The sequence below is a fragment of the Alexandromys fortis genome, unplaced genomic scaffold, assembly GCF_014885135.2.
Source record: "Alexandromys fortis isolate MF-2015 unplaced genomic scaffold, M_Fortis_MF-2015_v1.1 scaffold_127, whole genome shotgun sequence".
Lineage (NCBI taxonomy): Eukaryota > Metazoa > Chordata > Mammalia > Rodentia > Cricetidae > Alexandromys > Alexandromys fortis.
The window spans coordinates 1,643,537-1,663,421 of NW_026068006.1; the positions used below are offsets into that span (position 1 = coordinate 1,643,537).

The window sequence follows — 19,885 nt, forward strand, 5'->3', positions numbered from 1 at the left end:
CGCACAGAGATGACTGCCTCACCCCGGGTTGTAATTAGTGCTCTTCCTCTAGGTGAAGCGGGCTAAAAAAGCATCTTTCAGACTCCAGAGACAAATGCTGGCACCAGATACACATTTAGATTCTTTTTCAATGGCACCTTAAAATCTTCCATTTCTTAGTGGCAGAAGAGGTCAGAGACAAGCAATGACTCGAATGGTCTCCTTTCTTTGAGACCGCAGAACACTCAAAGTGAACGCCAAGGGCCTTGCTAACTTCTGAATTATATGTAAGACACAAGATTTACTAGAAATACTTTTTAAAAATGACCAATTAAAACTAATTTCCAGTGTGATGAACTTCTCTACTTACTTAGTTACATTTGTTCCCCTCCTGGCCCTGTGTGTGTGTGTGTGTGTGTGTGTGTGTACAGGTGGAGGCCAGAGAACAACTCAAGGGACTTGCTTCTGTCTCTGTATCACATGGGTCCAGGAATCAAAGTGCCACAACCCCCCCCCCCCAGGCCCTAAATGATCATACGCTGACTGCTGAACTACGACCACTTAGTGCTGGCATCCCGGCAGCACCAGCAGCAAAGGAGAATGGAGATGCATTTATTCAGTCGGCCTCACAGGATGATCTTAAGGCCCGTGTTAAATACACACCATTTTCTATGTATGTATGTATGTATGTATGTATGTATGTATGTATGTATTTCTATAATAGCTATGGGGCCAGGGACCCAGCACACCAGAGACCCTGCGATGGGGTAGTGGTGGACACAGTCCTAGAATCCTAGGTACTCCTGATGTGGAGCTGACAGATCAGGGTCTCAAACCCATCCACAGCCTCAGCCAGCTAAAGGCTACCTGGACTACATTAGACCCCCAGTTTGCCCAAGAATAGCAAGATGGTTCAGGAGAGGATAAAGGTGCCTGCCACCAAGCCAGGAGACCAGAGTTTCATCTCTGGGAGTTCCATGGTGGGAGGAGAGGACTATGTGTTTCCATGACAACCTCTTAGGCACTGACACTCTTGTTAGATGTGTTAGGAATATATACCAGGCAGGCAGAGGTTTGTGTACTGTGAGGAAGTACAAAGTGAGATGGGTGGGCACCGCTTACCTTCACGAAGCTCATTCGAATAGTGCACATTTTGGTGAGTTCATACACTGTCTCGAAACCATGGTTCACAGACTGTGCCAGCAGCTGAGCAAACTCTTGGTTGTTGAAAATTTTCAAGCTACACCCACTGGGGATCTTGCAGACAGTCGTGGGATGAAAACCATGATGGTAGTTGCAGTTCCGACTCTGCACGAAGATGCTGCTGTCGCTGAGGCATTCGGCATACACCTCTCCGCCAACGTAGTACAGGTGGACCCCTGCGACAGGACAAGGCGTGTCAGCCGAGGCAACGTGGCTCTGCACACGGGCATTCTGACACACACACACACACTTGGGGAACTATGTTACCCTTGTGTCAGCCAGTGTGTTCACGAAATAACAATGTCTCTCAAAAATAATAAGGCATAACACTTTCATTTTGTAAGTATTTAATGTCCCACTTGGCCAGAGTTGAAAGTATATTTGCACTCTAAAAATAGAGCGCAATAAAACCTGCAGTTGACTGGGGTATCCTGCACGTTTAAAATCTTCTGCGTTTAGGACAGGGATAAACTGTTCATTAAACTTCAGAGAGAGAAGGGATGATTAATAAACGTGGAGGAATGAAACCCGGGGTGAAGAATTACCACTGGGAGCTTTAAGACTTGAGGTCTAGTTAAAAACAAAAGCCTTTTAAATAGAAAAAAAAATGTATTGTGCAAAATAAGAGCTCACCAAACTACTAAAAATAATAATTGAAAACTTCTTACAACTTAGAGTGCTCGGAGTCTAGACGACACCCCGCCCTCACAAGAGAAGGGGCAGAGACCTGGATCCCCTCCTAGTGAAGCTGGCAGAGGAGAGAACAAACACTTCAAGGCTGTCCTCTGACTGCTACGCGCCCCCGCTACACACACGCATGCGAAATAAACAAAGACAAATCTTTAGAAGGAAGAAGGACCCTCTGGCTAAGCTGCAGGTGGCCCTGGAATGGCGTAGTAGCAAAGGCACTGTGACGGTCTGTGGAACACCACGTGGCATTTCTACAGACACGCAGGGCTAAGACTGCAGAATCAGCTCTACCCACTGTGGCAGAAATCCATTTTGTTTAGCGATACAGAGAAATGTATTTAAGAGAAAAAAACAGAGAGAAAACTATTTAAGAAAAAAAAAACCCACCTCTCCCCATAATAAAGATGACTTTCATTTTAGAAAATTAAGACAATATATGAAAATACAAAGATGTGGAAGATATTAAGATTCCTTCAGTGACAGGGAAGATGCTTGTTAATTAACAGTCTGCAGTCACTGAAACTTCTGTGCGGCTTTGTTGCCAGAACGGCTCCCAGGCTCCCTCAGCAGACCAGTGCCGACACTCATTTTCTGTTGCGGCAATCATGACTGATGCCACTGAACGGTTTGTACCAATATCCACCACAGAGATTCCGAAGTTAAAAGCCTGGATGGAAGGCCTTTGAATCACTCTGCCAAACGACTTTCCAGAACGCTTGGGTTGGTTTACGAGGATACCAGCAGTGTGTGGGTGCCGCGCTCATCTGGCCTACGCCAGCCCTTCCTGATCCTGAGCTTAAACAAAAGCAAAGTGTTCCTAGCTGGAAAATAAGACAATTATTTTAATTTGCACACGGGGTTGGGCAAACTCTCCGTTTAGTGGCCATCTGGGTGTCTCTTGTGAACTCACTGTCTTGACAACTCACCTATTAAGCACACTGGGGTTGTGGGTTTTAATCATCTTTAGGGATAGATATAAATAATTTATTTTGTATTTTCCTGTCCTTCCTTTGTCTTTCAACTTTAAACATTTTATATATGTGTGTACATGTGTAGATAGATACATAGAAAGGTAGACAGACACATAAATAGATTTAGATATATGTTTCAACCTAGAGAAGTTTAAATCCCTTAGTTGAATTTAAGATTTTTGCTGAGGTAGAAAACTACCTTTCATATAAATATATTTTCATCAAGCTTTGGAATTGTTTGCCGTTATCACTCTCACGTGTGTACACACGCAGGACCATGGAGAGGCTACCGGCCCGTGTTGTCACTGAACCTTACCCTCTCATGTCAATATGAGTCCAACTGTATTTCACTGTTTTGTCTACACACTGATTGGTTTACTTGAAGTTTTACAGTGTTATTTTAGCCCTAATGTCCCATTCTTTTGTTGCTGTCCATTACAATTTTTAACTATTCTTATTTTCCCTTTCAAGTAATACTGGCACCACATCATGCAGCCTGCACACACACACACACACACACACAAAAAGATCACATTGTAACCTAATTTAAGTCACAAAATAACACAGAAAGAATTACTAACTGCCTGAAAAGTTTGCACAGTGCTAAGCTGATAGAGGAAGGTCATTGGTTAATTATAATAAACCAACTGCTTGGCCTCATAGCTTAGAACATAGATGGGAGGAGTAAACAGAATAGAATTCTGGGCGGAAGAGGAAGTGAGGTCAGACTCTGCTCTGCTTCCAGAGGGACCATACAGCTCTGTTCTCTGGAGCAGAGACGCCATGCTCTGCTCTTCCAGGCAGCTCCAACCCACGATGGACTTAGGCTAGAATCTTCCTGGTAAGCGCACCTTGGGGTGCTTACACACATTACTAGAAATGGGCTAGTCCAGGTGCGAGAGTTAGCCTAGAAGAGGCTAGATAGAAATGGGTCAAGCAGTTAAATGAATACAGTTTGTGTGTTGTTATTTCGGGCATAGGCTAGCCAAGCGGCCGGGGTGTTGGGGACGCAGCCCTGCCGCTCCTATTTCAACAAAGGCTGTCTGTATATGCAGTTGCTCTCTCTTGTAGAGCCCCGTGGGAGAGCTTTGAGGGTTAAAGTCTTGAGCCATCTGCAGCTCACTCTCTCAGCTTTGTACTTGTGGTTCAAATATAGGTCCTCTGCTTCTGCCCCAGCCACCATGCCTCCTGTCACCATGCTTCCCTGCCAGGATGGAACCATGAGCAGAAATGAGCCTTTCTTCTTTAAGGTGCCTTGTGCTGGTGACCAGCGACAGGTCAGGGAACGTGGTCATACAACTGTCCAGATAAACAGAATGACACGGACAGATGGGACATCCTCCCATGCCCTGTCCAGCGTGAGAGGAAACAGCACATGTCTATGTCTAATGGGAGGTACAAATCAGTAAGAACTTTCTCAAAGTGTGTAACCAACAGTTGCTGGTTCCTTCTGAGAATCCATCCCAAGAATATTATCATTGGTCACGATGTCCACATAATGTCTCGGCTTCCTTAACGATAACCTCGGCTTCTTCATCATCTCGAGTGGACAGAGTCCACCAGTCGGGCATCTGGAGTGATGTTAAGTGCATTCCCAGAACCCTTACTTCCTCCTAACCTCTTAAAGAGGAAATTCTACCATTTGGCTTTTTACTACTTTGCGGGGAATAGCCACATTAAAATTTAATGAAATATACACTCTTCCATTCTAAACATATTGACAGACATCTGCACTATGAACCTAAGTTCTATCTACCACTTCACCTTGGGTTGTTATTTCTGTCTCCGCTCCCTTTGGTCATACCAAGGAAATGTTCACCGAGTTCAACAGTTGTTAGATTTCCTCTTTGGATCTAAGAATAAATCTTAAAAATCTTCCCAAGTGTCTCTTAAGCACCTATTAAAATAATGTTGATTCTTTCATTTTTCACTTTATTTATTTATTTAGAGACAGGGTCTCACTATGTCGCTCTGGCTGGCCTGGAATCGAGAGATCTGCCTGCCTCTGCTTCCCCTGCATCAGCTACCCATACAGCTCTCAGTGGTGATGTCAAGAAGGGGGATCGATCCGTTTACTGACTGCAGATTTATCCACTGTAGAATTAATTTTTGCTCTGCAATTGTTTTTATTTGCCTAAAACAGTTTGTGGAGAAACACTTTAAAACATGCAAAGACCTCGAGTCTCAAAATTTTTCTTTGTATTTTGCACACACCAATGATCCTTTGTTCTTACTACACTTGCTTGTTCTATGTGTATGCATGATTGTGTGAGGCATATGCTATGGGCTATCGTGTGTGTGTGTGTTTCTCCTACCATGTGGTCCTAGGGATTGAACTGAGTTTGTCAGGCATGGTGCAAGCCCCTTTCCCCACAGAGCCACCTCCCCAGCCTGCACAGATGACTCTTATGTGATCCTTACTGTAGTAGTTACAAAATGATATTTGTATTCTAGCACTCACTGTCTATTTAGTTATCATTAATTTCCCTATTAGCATGGCTGTATCAATTAGAATTTACTTACTGGACAGAACCTCACAATATATATGGCCCAACCTGGCTTTGAACTCCTGATTTTCTGCTGCCTCAGGCCTTCTAAGCAATGGGATTCAGGAGTTCAGCTCACGCCCACCCCCAGCAGTGTCTTAAGATTCACTACTCAGCCGATTACAGTCGCTCCTGACTACCTCTGGGTCTGGAGTCCAGTTTCAACTACTCACAGATCAAAAATTACTTTTTAATAGCACCACCATTAACACATGCTGGCTCTGCCCTCTCGGGAGTCGCTCACCAGTGACACAGACTCTGCAGTAGCTGTGACTCAGGGCCTTTGAAAGGGGAGGTGTGCACGTGACGGGACACACTACATGGTTTATATAAGGAGGGGTGTGCACGTGACGGGACACACTACACGGTTTATATAAGGAGGAGTGTGAACGTGACGGGACACACTACACGGTTTATATAAGGAGGGGGTGTGCACGTGACGGGACACACTACACGGTTTTATATGAGGACGGGGTGTGCACGTGACGAGACACACTACACGGTTTTATATGAGGATGGGGTGTGCACGTGACGGGACACACTACATGGTTTATATAAGGAAGCTGAACATCCACAGATTTTATTTCTCAGGGCCCCAGAACAAACCTGCCACGGACAGCTGTATTTTGGTATTTAAACTGTTCAAAGCTGTGTAGTGGGAGTTGAATCCCGAGAGGCACCACCATTTTTAGAAGCCTTTCTTCACTTTATGTCACGTGAGATGTGCCAGGCTCACCTGTCCCAGCCTTGGAGGCAGCCACAGTTTCCCTCAGTGGGGAGAGGTATCAGCTGCAATGATCTGAACCCCAGATGCTACTGCTGCTTTGTATCTTTGCTTTCTCAGTAGACAGGGTAGAAACTACATGCATATTCAGAGTGTATATAGATAGGGTTGCATGCAGACATATGCACAAGAGCATATAAACACACGCCATGTCATTAAATTATGATTTTACATGGACACTTCCAAGGAATGCCACACCCCCTTCTTGATTGTATGTATCCTCTCCGCAGAGAAAGCTTAATCCCTGAGCACTTCCCTCACACTTAGTCACTGACTTAATCATATAAAAAATACATGTAAACGTTACGGAACTGTTTCAATCTGCCGCTGATACATAGTTAAGTCTATCAAGAAAGGTATTTGGTATGGTGAGATGGGGAGATGGGGAGAGGTGCTTGCCACCAAGCCTGTTGGCTTCAACACGGTGGAGGGAGAGAACTGATTCCCACAGCTGTTCTCTGGTCATGGCACTTACACACAGATGCACACATGCGTGTGCATGCAATCAATGTGAAAATTGTTATAAAAGATATTTCACTTATAACAAAATGTAAGATAGCATAGTGCCCCACAATAACAAGTCAGTGTAGGCTGATGTGTATCAATATCATGAGAATTGGAAAACCTCCGATGATTGGAACTCCTTTCAGATAATATGAATTTGGAAAATACTTCAAACAGCAGCATCTGGACGTTTGGCCTTTGCCACAGGAATGACAGTCGCTTCTAGAGGAAGCAGTGACGGACATGCGCAAGGGGGTAAAGCGAGGCTCACCTTTCCCGATGTGTCGCCTGGTGTTCTCAATGGTGGAGTTCCGGTTAACATTGGAGAGCAGCCCAAGGCAGAAGCGGTTCTTATTGTTGGAAGGATCGGTGAAACCGTCAACCAACACACTTGTGGAGGACGCGTGGAACGCTTCGCCCACGCGGTTGTTGAGCTCATAGTACACAATAGAGCACCAGTGTTTTGGTTCTTCATAAGCAACAGCTTGAACGTCTGCGGGAAGGAAAGAAAAGGCTCTGTTGCTCACGGGTCGTGCCTGGAGCACCCCCAACCTGAAACCGCCCTGTGGAATGAAGACAGGGAGGGGCAGCGAGGATGCTCACAAGGGTCATTTTCCATGAGAGCTGAGGAACTTCTGAGTGAGGGTGGCATTCCCCTTTAATTGGGGAGCAGTCTTCTCCAGTGACTGGCAGAAATCCGAAATACCAGCTAAGCAAGCCCGGTAACAGCATTTGCAGAATACTAACGACCCATTATTTGCTCATTAGCATGCAGAAATAATAGAAATTGCCCCTGCTGGCATACAAGTGACCAGTGATAAAGCAAGTGGCACCAGAACAGGAGGGGCCCGGAGATGTGCCAACGGGGCTGGGGAAGAAAGGAACTGCCTTTCGCAAAGCCTCGGGAGATCTCTGCTTTCCCGAAGCACTGAAAATTAACATCTCCCTATCCCGAAGAAGCTGCCTGGCTTCACAAGAGCCAGTGATGGCCGCAGCTCCAGTTTTACTACAGCTCAGGAAGAAACCGTGCCAGCTGGCCATTCCCTCCGAATGAATCATATCTCGCTCATCCAGACTCCATGCTAACTTCCTTCTATTTGCTTCAAGTCATGCCGAGCAGGTGTGTTTGTCTCTCCCTTCCCAGAATGGGCCAACAATGGAAACTACCCAGCTTTACCGACAGGATGCAGCTTGTTAGGCCCAGTCTCTTAAGCCTGATGAATCTCCAAACAGAAAACGCTTCTAAACGCTTTCCACCAAAAGGCTCGGAAACGAGGCCTTTCTGCAGCAAGCCTCCTGCGCACGCCTTTGAGAGCCCAGGGACACAGAACACACCATTGCCAACTTCATTATTACTGAGCTGAGCCTTACGGGGCCTCGGTGTACACGTGTAATACATGGAAAGAAAGTCCACCACGCGTGAGAAAAGGAGGGCTCTCACGCTCTTAACATAACCGGCCCGTGATTGGCTTTATATACTTAAGTGGGTTAGCTGAAAATTCCTATCCCCTTCTCTTCCACACAGTTCTTCCCTGTCACTCTGCTGTCCTTCAAGGAGCAAAGCTTTAGTGATTCACAAGTGCTGAACCCCAGAAGGTTGTGCCACCGATCACAGAGAAGACCTGTTGTCAGCTATAGGCACTGTCAAAAATGTACACCTAGTGTACATGTGGACACATTATTTTTCCTACAAAAGGTCAGAAGGATTTTGTGGTCTTTATCACAACTATTCCATTCTGCCCTTGTAACAACAACAAGAAAAAAGAAAAGAAAGCCTAGCCATAGATAATATGTAACAAATGGGCACAGCTGTGTTCTAATAAAGCTTTATTTATAAATAAATCAATCAATAAATCAGACAGTGGGCTGATCGGTCTGTCTATGGGCTGTAATTTGCTGACCGGGAAAACCATCACAGGTAACAACAGCAGAAAAGTCAATGTTTTTTCCTTTGAAAATACCAGGTGATTTTTAAATTAGCTTCATTTAATTGGTGATTTAAATGGGGGAACATTTTTAAAGCTTTTCATCTTAAAAGTAAGTCTCTATTTGGGGCCACAGAACTCATCTCATCAGTACCGTTACAGAATATCTCACTCCTCAAATAAAAGTTCCAAAAGAGGGCCAGAGAGGGGCTCTTCTCAATCAGACTCCTTTACATGTGGACGGCCCACATCTAATGATGAGCAAGACCCATACAATACAGAGCACCTGTAAAGAAACTCCAAACAAAATCACAACTAAGTTTCCTTGAGATTACCGTCATTTTTCAGATATATCTTTGGAGCAGTTGGGGTCACACAGGACTTCCCACAAGATCCGCCATCAGAGTGACGCATTCAGTATCACCCAAGGACCGAGATGACTAACAGAGTTGGCAGCAGGGCTTGCGCTCGGTGCTCCGGTCACACATGCGCAGGGCATGCTGCCATCGTTACTACACTGGCATGCAGGCAGCATAGCGTTTAAATCCTTAACAAGCATTAGCAGCCTGGCAATGCCTGAGCCACCTCTCATTCACGAGAAATGAGGTTAAGAACAAAACAGACAAATTCAGCAGGAACACTGCCTTGTAACTTCAATGTGCTCCACACAGTATGTAGAGGACTCCTTCAGAGGTTACTGACTGGGAGCTGACAGGGATTCTAGGATCTCATTCTTTGCTCTCTGAAGCCTACTCAGCTTGCCACGGTGGCCCAGGGAAGCAGGTTGGGCCGTCCACCATGTCACTTCCGGGCTGAAATGGGCCCGACCGTAAAGATCAGTCCTCCTCCCAGAGAGGGACCGTGAACTTTGGTTCTGCTTGTAAGTGCTTTGAGGGAGAAGGGCAAAAATCTTGTCCTTTATTCATTCATTCACTCATTCATTCATTCATCTTTTTTTTTTATTTTTTGTAATGAAGTTAGGCACAAGTACAGAAAGAAGGAAACAAATGTCATCACTTGTTTCAGTGGCAGTTAAGGGCCATAAAAGAGATGAGGCTACGCGTGTCTATTCGGATACACAGACAGCTGTATGAATTTCTGCTGTGATCACCCATGGCAGGCTGCTTTGTGCTACTGCGGACTGCCTGTTCCTCTTGGCCCATTACAAACACTTCTGGCAGCACGCATCTCGTTATTAACTACCAAAGACCTGAACACACGACTTTCTAAATAACAGACATGTGTTATGTAAAACAGGACTCAACCACTTCCTCCCCACTATCTCTGCATGCCCAAGAGATCTCTAACAACCTCATATGTATATAGCTATGTGAAACAGCTACACAAAGCCATATTTATTGGTAATCATAGATAAATACAATTTTAAATAGTCATCTGATATATGTATATATAAATGTATATGATTATATATCACATACATATCTACCTATCTCCCTATATCGCTTAACCGTTTACTGACGGTGAAAACAAATTAGCATGCTAAGGACATAGATATGCTTGCTTTCTTTTTTTTTTTACATAAACACCGAATCTTGGCTGCATATTCAACACTGGCGGATATATAGATATCTTCAGTTGTCTTCAGAGCTGACTAACACTCACTTCACCTAACTGTACAAAATGGCAGGATACTGCCTGAGGCCATTTCAGAGACCAGCGACATTGGAGACCACGGCATTCAATCCCGAGATCTCCATGGGTTCTAGAAAATTCTTTCCACTGGGCTCCAAACAACAACAGCAAATGTGTTCTCCACGTCTCTCAAATAGCTGCCATTTTAAGGTCTACATGAGTGAAAGTAACATTTGGACATCCTGACAAGGAACTCTAAAAAGGGAGCAAGCATCAACTCATGTTACCTCCTCTGTTGACTTCTGAGGGCAGCGAAGGTGCCATCATATTCGTGTCCATTGGCTGAGAGCCATCCTGGGCCATGGGGTCTTCAGGAGGCAGGTAGGCAGGCGGAGGGGTGTCAGCTACAGAGAGGGAAAGAAAAGTACACGCTTCAGCCATATATTCTCATCTCAGACAGACTGTGTGTGTGTACCCTTTCATGTGTGTGCCTGTTCATGTGTGTGCCTGTTCATGTGTGTGCACAAGTATGTAGCGGTCAGAGGATAACAGCTTAGGTAAAAAAAATCTTCTTTTACTTATTGTGAAGAAAGGAACATGTCGGGGGTCAGAGCATAACTTGGGGAGTCAGGTCTTTCCATCCTGTGGCTTCCAGAGACTGAATTCAGGTTTTCACAATGGCAGCAAGTACCTTTGCCCACTGAGCCATTTGGCCAGCCCTCACTTTTTGGGGCGTGTGGTGGGGAAGCAAGGTCTCTCATGACCTCGAGCTCTTCGAGCTGGCTAGGCTGCTCGGTCAGTGAGCCCCTGGGATCTACTGGTCTCCCTGTGCTGAGATCACCAATCACTCAGACTGAGTCAACCTCCTTACTGAAAGACGGGCCTACATGGTGGCACATGCCTGGTGTCCTAGTAGTTAGGATGTGGGGGAAGAGATGGAGCGGTCAGAGTTTCTGAAAACAATCAGACCCCCAAACCTTGTTTACAGTGACATTTCAGTGCGAAGAAAGAAACTAAGTCAGTCCTAGGAGCTCCCTGCCTACCTAGGATCAGTCATGTTAACTCCGCCAAGACAGTCATGCAGCAGACTCTGAGAACTGCCAGACAGGGTCTGGTAAGGAGCTCTCCCAGGCCTGACAGTAAACCTTCGGGCAGGGAATCTGCTCTCTGGACTTGCTAGGACCCACTAGTTGAGATTTGATTATCCATGACTTTAAGCAATCTCCTTGGACTACCTTTGCTCCAACCATTTAAGCAATGACAAGCTTAAAAATCCCCAATAACAGAATATGAGGCAATAAATAGGCTTATCTCAGCTGTCTTCTGTTTCAGAATTTACATTGGACTCTTCTGAAGAATTTCCAGCAAATATGATTACTGAAACCACATGCATGAATGCAAGCCGGGCATTTTCTCACTGTGAAACCCAGGGCATTCGTTTTCCTGCACTCAAAAACCAAGTTCCTCATTGGTTTGTTAAGTCTACCCAGCATGCACAGCAGAGCCTTGAGAACGAAATTTACTGGAGGGATCCATGAATGCTTGGATAAATTCTCAGGGGCAACTGTAGAACCCAAATAACAAACTCCGCTCCTTCAGGGCTCCTTGGCAACTCCTCCCACATCTGACCCAGGTGCTGAAAAGCGAGGCAGCCAGTCTCCTGGGCCCTTCTCAGACTGTCTCTCCTCTCACTCCAGCCTCTTGCTGCAGCAGTGAGGTTGATTCTGCATCCCTCAAGCCAGGGGCGTAGGCAGAGCCTCTTCTCAGCATAGCCCACTGAATATACATCAACAGGCCTCGTGAAACCTCACTAGCAGTCCTTGGCACCACCAGGGCTCACAGGGCCAGATCACTGCTGAGGTCTTCTACCGTCCCTGCCAGAACACAGCCCCTTCCTCTTCCCTCTCCGCGGTTGTACACTAATCCCTGGCAGTCAAGGACAAGAAGAAATTCTAGTGATGGACTTTGACTCTTTTACTAGAGCTCACCTGGGGTTGCCCCTGCTTGAAAGTCCTCTGAAACGGACCTTTTCACTACTAACTGGTCCACCAGACCCAATGGGCTTGCCAGGGAATGGGTGGATAGGAAGACCAGATGTTAGAAGTTTGGTTATTAAAATAATCTTTCTCCCATCTTCATCCCAAACAGAAAAACATAATAAACAGGCTGAAAAATAACCCTTTCAAAAGAAAATAAGAAGCAATAAAGTATGGGTCACTTGTCAACTTCTGAAGGTTAAACATGGATGTTGAAGTAAAATTTAATCTGGCATTAATATTTGAGATGCTTGTTTACTGACCTGTAATTTGAAAAATACAATCTTCTAATTAATCACTGGTTTTGATAACTATTACACCATCCGTTAGGACCAAAACAGGAAAATAACTGGTTTTTGTCTTTGCAGAGTTAAACAAGCAGATGGTCTCCAGCACTTCTGTTGCAATTCCTTGTTGTTAAAAGTACATGTTTCTTGGGATGACATCACCGGCTAAATGAATCTAATTAAATGGGGGTGTGATCCTTTGGGAAATAGGCTTCCGCGGCTGCACCGACAGCACAAGCGTTCTTCAGCGTTGGAAACGCTCGCTGAAGCCGCACTGTGCCCAGCACATTTTCCCCTCTCTTTATGGAGAGCAGGGACTGGAACAATCGTGCCACTCACTCAGGAGGAAGCAGCTGTCTCCGGAAGGGACAGCAGGACTCAAACAGGCCCTCCTCTTCTGCGGCCTTGTGGGTCCTCTTGCTACAGGGATATTCTGAAGCACTGGCTCACAGGGTTCCGCCCCCACACCGCAGGCCACGCCCACCACCTCCCCAAGGCAGGGTCCCAGAACACCCCTTCCTACCTGGCATCTGGAAAGGGCTGCCCGGGTCTGAGCTGGTGGGCGAGTGAGGGTAGGTGCTGCTGCTGCTGCCTGGAGAGTTGGGGTAGCTGCTGGTGGGCGAGTGGGGGAACGGGTGGCTGCTGGGCTGCTGGAAGGAGTCTGGAAACGTAGCGTTCAGCGGCATGTGCGGCTCGTTCTGTCCCAGGTTGCGGAACTGCGCCAGGAGGCTGTGCTGAGGGTTATACTCACTGTGCCTGGGAACCAGTACCGGAGGCAGGACTGGGAACAGAGAGACAAACGAGAAAGGTGAAAATCGGTAATTACCTCACAGTAAGCGAGGTCAGATGACCTGAACTCCATCCTGCTATCAGAAAAATAGTGACTCTCCGCTCCAGAGTACAGCCTAGATCACAGGACCCCAGCCTCCGGGCAGCGCCGCTGGCCTGCTGACCTGCTGACCCAGGGAAGCCTCAAGACACAGTTCAGATTAAAGTTAATTGCTTTATTACATTTTTAATTTTTCTACTCACAAAAACCCTAAAGCATAATTCACACTATACATCACCAGCTAGCCAGATGGCTTCATGGTTAAAAGGGTTTGTCGTACAGCTGGAAGACCTGAGTTTGATCCCTGGGATTTAGGTAAAGGTGAAAGGTCAGAGAGTAGATTCCACAAAGCTGGTCTGACCTCCACATGTGCACCCCTCCAAGCACCCCCCCCACACACACGGGCACTGTGGCATACACCCACAATTCCAGTACTCAGGAGGGCAGCTAAGGCAAAGGGATCGGAGCTTCGAGTCCAGCCTGGGCCACTCTGTTTACATATGTACATATTGCCACCGATACTCTCGCTTAAAGGTCTGCTAAAATCTGAGTTAATAGGTATTAAATGATATTATCATTAAGTGTTTGAATCGACACATTAACTCCTTTAAAATAAAAAGCAGTAAACAGTGATCACGTGACATCCAAAGGCCAGAGAAAGAGGATAGTGACGTGGCCTCTGAGGTTTGGGAATGTCCTGGCAGCCCTACTTAGAAGCATCCTTTCTGGATGCATGGACTCACTTCTCCATGGTCCTCGACACCACACAACAGGGCCAAGGAGGACGCAGAAGTTAGTTACATTTGCCAACTAAAAACCCCAAGACAGGGGGTCTAAGAGGTCGGTACCCAGACAGAAAGAGTTGCCCGCTGAAAGCCAAGAGCCTGAGGTGATGAAAATCGGCACAGCTAACTCCAGAAAACCCTGGCAGAGCCACCACCATAAGGCAACCTGGGAGGAATGGGCTGCCTAATGCTGATTATAGAACCCTACCCAGGAGAGTGCCCTTAGGCCCCAGATCTCCCCCGAGGTCACCAGGTGGTTCCCCTTAGTGGCAAAGACCTTCCGAAGCCCTCCTGTCTTTGTGGTCTTGAAATGAGAGAAAAGCGACGTGTATTAAAACTGAGCAAGAGGAGGAAGGTGATTTAAACTGGTACTATGAATGGTGACCAGGACTCCGTGTGTTTCCCTAAAGAAACGCCCAGTGGTACTGGAAATGGAGCTGACTTCGGGGCTTTCCAGGAACCCTCTTCCTGCCTGACGGTGAGTGCTTCTCCTGGAAGGCATTCGGAACGCATGGATTATCACTGACTTAGCTGCGAACTGTTGGTAAAACAGATTGGGAAGTATTAAAATTCCTCATCCTCTTCCCTTCTCCTGCTCCAAACACTTCCCACCCCACCCCGGGGTTCTCTGAGAGCAGGTGATGGATGCTGTATGCCCCTGAACTCCACAGTGGTCAAGAGTAACTGCTACACTGCAGGACTAACTTCCACACATATATGCGACCATTACTGACACGGTAACCCTTGATGCAATCACATATGAGTTGATTTTACAGACTGCCTCTCAACATGGGTTCCTCTGACAGTTCTTTATAATTAAATCCCACGATTCTTGGCTACCACACTACGCAGCTGACATTATGCCCTTCTCTGGGTACAAGCCCAGAGGCCAACGACATATGCCGGCTTCCTTTCGACTGCTTGGTTAGACTATTGCCCAGTTCATCCACCATCCACAGCTAATCCTCCAACTGAGTAAACCTTCCACTTCTCACCAGACTTCACCAACTGTAGATTTTGCTTGAATCAGCGTTTGCTCAGATGGGATGGTTCTTTCCTTCTATTGTCCTTACTTTTCCGTCAGAACTCTTCCATGAGGAGGGGTTCCCCATCTCCCGCCTCCTGCTCGTCTATGACAGCTGCTGACATGGGTCTGTGAGTTCCTGAGAAATGGGCTGACACATTCCTGCTCTTGTCTATTCTTGTGGTTCACCGTGTCCCACCACGGGCCACTGCTTCCTCTTTACGTTTTGTTCAAGCACGCTGCCACTCTTGAGGCATCTCTCTCTCTCTAGCTTTTCAAAGCGTCCTGGCTTCTGCCTCACTTCCCCCTCTTCATCCCCGGGGGCCCCGGGCTCTAAGCTGTGTGCGTGCACACAGGGGCGTGCGCAGAAAGCTTTGCAGTGCTCTCCTCTAATCCCAAGTCCACCGATGTTTTGTTTGCCTTCCTTCATTATTATATATTTATCTGTATTAATCTTTTGGAATTTTTAAAACAGGAGCTCATATAGACCAGGTTAGCCTCGAATTTGTAGCTGAAGATGACTCTGAACTCCTGGTCCTCCTGCCTCCACTTCTGACACACAGGGATTATTATAGATAGTCAACCTGCCTATCCCAGTTCCCATATATTCAGGAACCCCTTAAATTCACTACTTTCTCAAAACTACTATATTCCTAGCATCTTATGAACTACACCTAGGAATTTGTTTTCTTTTTAACTTTATTTTTATGTGTAAAATACTTGGACTCATTCATTTCCATTCGCTCAAAGTTTGTCTGGGTCAGATGCCCACCTTCGGCGGTGAGCTTGTCTGCACAGTCTGCTGGCAGCGCTCACTGACTTCCCCAATTCTTTGTACGTCAAGAAAACACTAAGCGGTTCTGAAGGTCAGAACAATCCCTCTCCCTTCCCTTCTGTTCAATTCCCTCATTCTAACCTCCGCTCAGGGCAGCTACGGGGTTCTTGTTCCTTCACTCTTCTCGCCCGTGTGTGTTATGAATTTGAGGTTAGAAAGTCTTGTATGCCCATGCTGAATGGGAGAGCTCGCCCCTGCGCCCTTCTGGGGTGGGCAGAGTTTCCCAGTTTATTTACGTTTCTGAGGCACTGGTTTTATTTGTGGTATGAGGAATGTATCTAACTTCATCTTTTTCTGAATGGTTGGTTAGCGAGCCACCTTAAATGCGCCACTGATTAAGAGGCCATCTCTGTCCTGCAGACTAAGCTGCTACCTTTTCTATAGTCTCCTGTGGATGCTGTATGTTCTCAGACAGTTTCTTCTGCTCTAGTCTGTGTCCATGCCACTGTCTTTTGCTGTTGTTACTGTTTTTTAATTACATTTTGGTAACTGTGTGTGTTTATGTTTGGTTTTTCAAGACAGGGTTTCTCTGTGTAACCCTGGCTGTCCTAGAACTCATTCTGTAGACCAGGATGGCCTTGAACTCAAAGGGGTCCTCTGCCTTTGCCTGCTGAGTGCTGGAATTTAAGGCGTGCGCCACCACCTCCTGGCCACACCACTGTATTAATGAAAGGGGTTTCCATGTCTGGCAGGCCAAGCTCCTCCTCAGAGTTCAGCTGCGCGTTTCTCTTTCCTAATACCTTTAGCCACCACCCTGTAGGCCTTTGGAAACAACGAAGTTCTTGAGTTCTTACTGAGATGCCACCACACTGACAGGTCAAGTAAAGAGCAGTACCTTGGTGCGGAAATGCCCTCTTTAGAATAAGAAGAGCCGGACAAGAGATGGAGGCAGGGGGATGAGTGTGCAAAGCTAGTCCGGACAAGAGGTAGAGGCAGGGGGATGAGTGTGCAAAGTTAGTCCGGACTACAGAATGAGTGCTAAGCCAGTGTGGACAACTGAGTGAAACTCTGCTCAAAACCAAACAAACAAAAAACCTGGCCCAATGGTTAAGAGTGCACACTGCTCTTCCAGTTCCTAGCATGGACATTGGACATGGATAACTCCATCTCCAAGGGCTCCTCTCCTGGACTCCGTGGTCTCCTGCATGCACGTGCACAGTTAGAGAAAGCCAAGGGTATACAGCTCAGCATACATGAGGGCCCAGCTCCATCCTCAGGACTGGGGAAACAAAAGCACTACGAAGGTCTGTTGACGTCTACGGTGGCTCTGTGATTTGTAGACACTGTCTGCATTAATTTCCTAGAGCAGCGGGAATAAACACCAGTAAGGGGTGACTGGAATAACAGAATGCATTTTCCTGTTGCCCTGGAGGGCAAACACCTGAGATGAAGGTACCGGTGGGCTGGCTTCAGCTGAGACCTCTGTCCTCGGCTCCCAATGGCCTTCCAGCCCAGTGTTTCTCTGCACAGCCTAACCCTGTCTTGTAAGGATTTTAGCAAACTATACCTGGGCTCCTCACAATGCCCTCATCTCCGTTTATCTTTTCCTTAAAGGTCTGTCTCTAAAACCCATATTCCGTGGTCTGTGGGGTTAGAGCTTCAAAATGAATTTAGAGACACAAGCAACCCAGTCCGTACAGGTGCACACGGCATCTTCCAGGTTCTCACACCCCAAACCCCACTGAAGGGCAGCGTGCGTGGTTTGGAACTGCAACCTTTGCATTTCTGGAAACGCTTCTTGATGTAAGACACCTTTGAGAAGCCAGATCCCAAACCTGCTTCCTAAACATTGTCAGCAACCTGTGCTTTCTGCTTCAGCCCTGAGGCTTATCCTTGGATGTGGAGCCTAATGGATTTACTAAGCTTCATCTCTGAGCTGATCGGGTCATGTGTTCAGAGAACCCTGCCTGCTTGGATGAGTGGGGCCTTTCTCCTCACCTTCCCACCTAGCTAACAACTGCCTGGAGTCTGTCTGTCTCTGTCTCGTGTGTGTGTGTGTGTGTGTGTGTGTGTGTGTGTGTGTGTAGGTTCAGGGACACAGGCATGTGGAGGCCAGAAGTTGATATCCACTGTCTTCCTGAATTGCTTTTCCGTTTTGCCTTTTGAGACAAGATCTCTTGCTCAACCTGGACTCACCCATCTGGCTGGACTGGCTGGACCTCAAGCTGTAGGGTCCTCCTCCCTCGAGCTCCCTGGCACTGGGATTCCAGGTATGCTGCCTGGGAAGTCTGCTTTGTGTGGGGTGCTGGGGATCTAAACGCAGGTCTGCAGGCTGGTGCAGGGAGCACTTTGCCAACTAAGGAAGGGGAGACACCATCTCTCTGCCAAGCCTATTTTAAAAACAAACTTTAATGATTTAATTATGTATATGTCTATGTGTGTATCTGTGAATATCTGTACATGTATGTTAGTGCCAATGCCCTCTAAGACCAGAGGCATCAGATCCCCTGAAGCTGGAGTTACAAGCAGTTGTAAGCTGCCCGGTGTCGGTGGACTCTCTGTAAGAACAGTGTGTGCTCTTAGCCTCTGAGCCATCTCTTCAGCCCATTGGCTAAAGTCTGAGGATGTGCTCTCCTCTGGACCTCTGGAAAGACAGAGTCTTCCCTTCCTCGCTGCTGCTCAAACTCTGTATCTCTTCCCGTGAAAAATGAAAATCAAAATCCCTTTTCCCGCCCACAGAAAACCAAACAGAGAATAAAACTGCAGGATGCTCAAGTCTGGGAGGCATTTGTGATTCTGCTGTTGGCCTCTGCTTTTCTGCGTTGCCAAGACACACGGGAAAGGAACGACCAAGAACAGCTAAAATTATACAGCCGAGCTCAACAGCATTCCTGTACACCCCAGATTGGAGCTTTGTCCAGGGATTCAAGCATGGCTTGAAACTCTACACCGAATGGTCACTGGCAACATGTGCTAGTCCAACCTGACCGGTCTTCAGCTGTGCAGGGACCCTCCAAATGTTCTCCAAAAGGCAGCTGGCTTCCGCTTTAACACAAGAGAGTTCTGATGAGATTGCCTGCCTGTTCCCTATGTTTGTCCACAGAGACAGAATGGCAATCAAGCTACCAAAATGCTTCCCGCCTGGTTCTGCAAGAGTGGAGGAGGTGTTTAGCTAGGTGACCTGAGCAGGGTGACTACCTTCGGGACCGGGAGCAACTCACCTGACTTCTGGGCTTTCACACTCCTTACCTCCCAGAAAAAGAACATCGCTTTACTCAGGCACCCCCATTCTAGAATTGTACGTCGTGGCCATGGCTCGTGGACACCTAATTCTAACAGTATGCCACGCGAAGCTCCGCACAAGTAACATCTCAGGACACAGCACTGGGGTTGTCTAAGAGCAGAGAGGAGGCCCGTCCCACCCTGCAGCAGTTCTTATCAAAAGGGCGAGTTGCCTGAGTAGCTGCCTAAGACAGACATCCCTGATAGAGTATACTGGGTGACCTTGTGGGCAGAGACCTTCCATGTAAAGAGGTAGGTGTGAAAGATGGTTTTCAAGTTAATAGTATGTTTATTTATAAAATAAAATTCCTTACTTCAAGATACATCTTGGGAACTGAAGAAATGGTTCTCTGAATCTTAATCAAGGTTAAATTTTAACAGCAATAAACAACAGCGGAAAAACCCTTTATCTGGTGGTGAGCTGAGGGTGGACGGGGTTTGAAATATCTGATAAGGTCCCCTGAGCTGCGGCAATAAAAGCCTACAGGAGAACAGGGCTGTACCACAGAGCGCTTCACACTGACTTCACAACTGCAGTCTGGGGTGTGCAGGGAGGCAGGCTTGGCCTAGCTAAGGAACTCATTCTGAATCTAGGGAGGCAGGCTCGGCCTAGCTAAGGAACTCATTCGGATCTAGGGAAGCAGGCTCAGCCTAGCTAAGGAACTCATTCTG

The 19,885-nt window shown here is 46.8% G+C and overlaps 2 protein-coding genes across 3 annotated transcripts in view; both read right to left on the minus strand.

Moving 5' to 3' along the window:
• Mmaa (metabolism of cobalamin associated A) overlaps window positions 1-19,885 on the minus strand; it is a 152,919-nt gene that overhangs the window by 93,091 nt on the left and 39,943 nt on the right. The gene's annotated exons all lie outside the window — the stretch shown is intronic.
• Window positions 1-19,885, minus strand: part of Smad1 (SMAD family member 1) — a 63,062-nt gene that overhangs the window by 5,875 nt on the left and 37,302 nt on the right. For both annotated transcript variants that reach the window (XM_050161520.1, XM_050161521.1), the window contains exons 3-6: window positions 13,042-13,299; window positions 10,483-10,599; window positions 6,949-7,170; window positions 1,102-1,358 (exon numbers count right to left, since the gene is read on the minus strand). In XM_050161520.1, coding sequence (XP_050017477.1) covers window positions 1,102-1,358; window positions 6,949-7,170; window positions 10,483-10,599; window positions 13,042-13,299 — 854 coding nt within the window. The remainder of the gene's footprint in view (window positions 1-1,101; window positions 1,359-6,948; window positions 7,171-10,482; window positions 10,600-13,041; window positions 13,300-19,885) is intronic.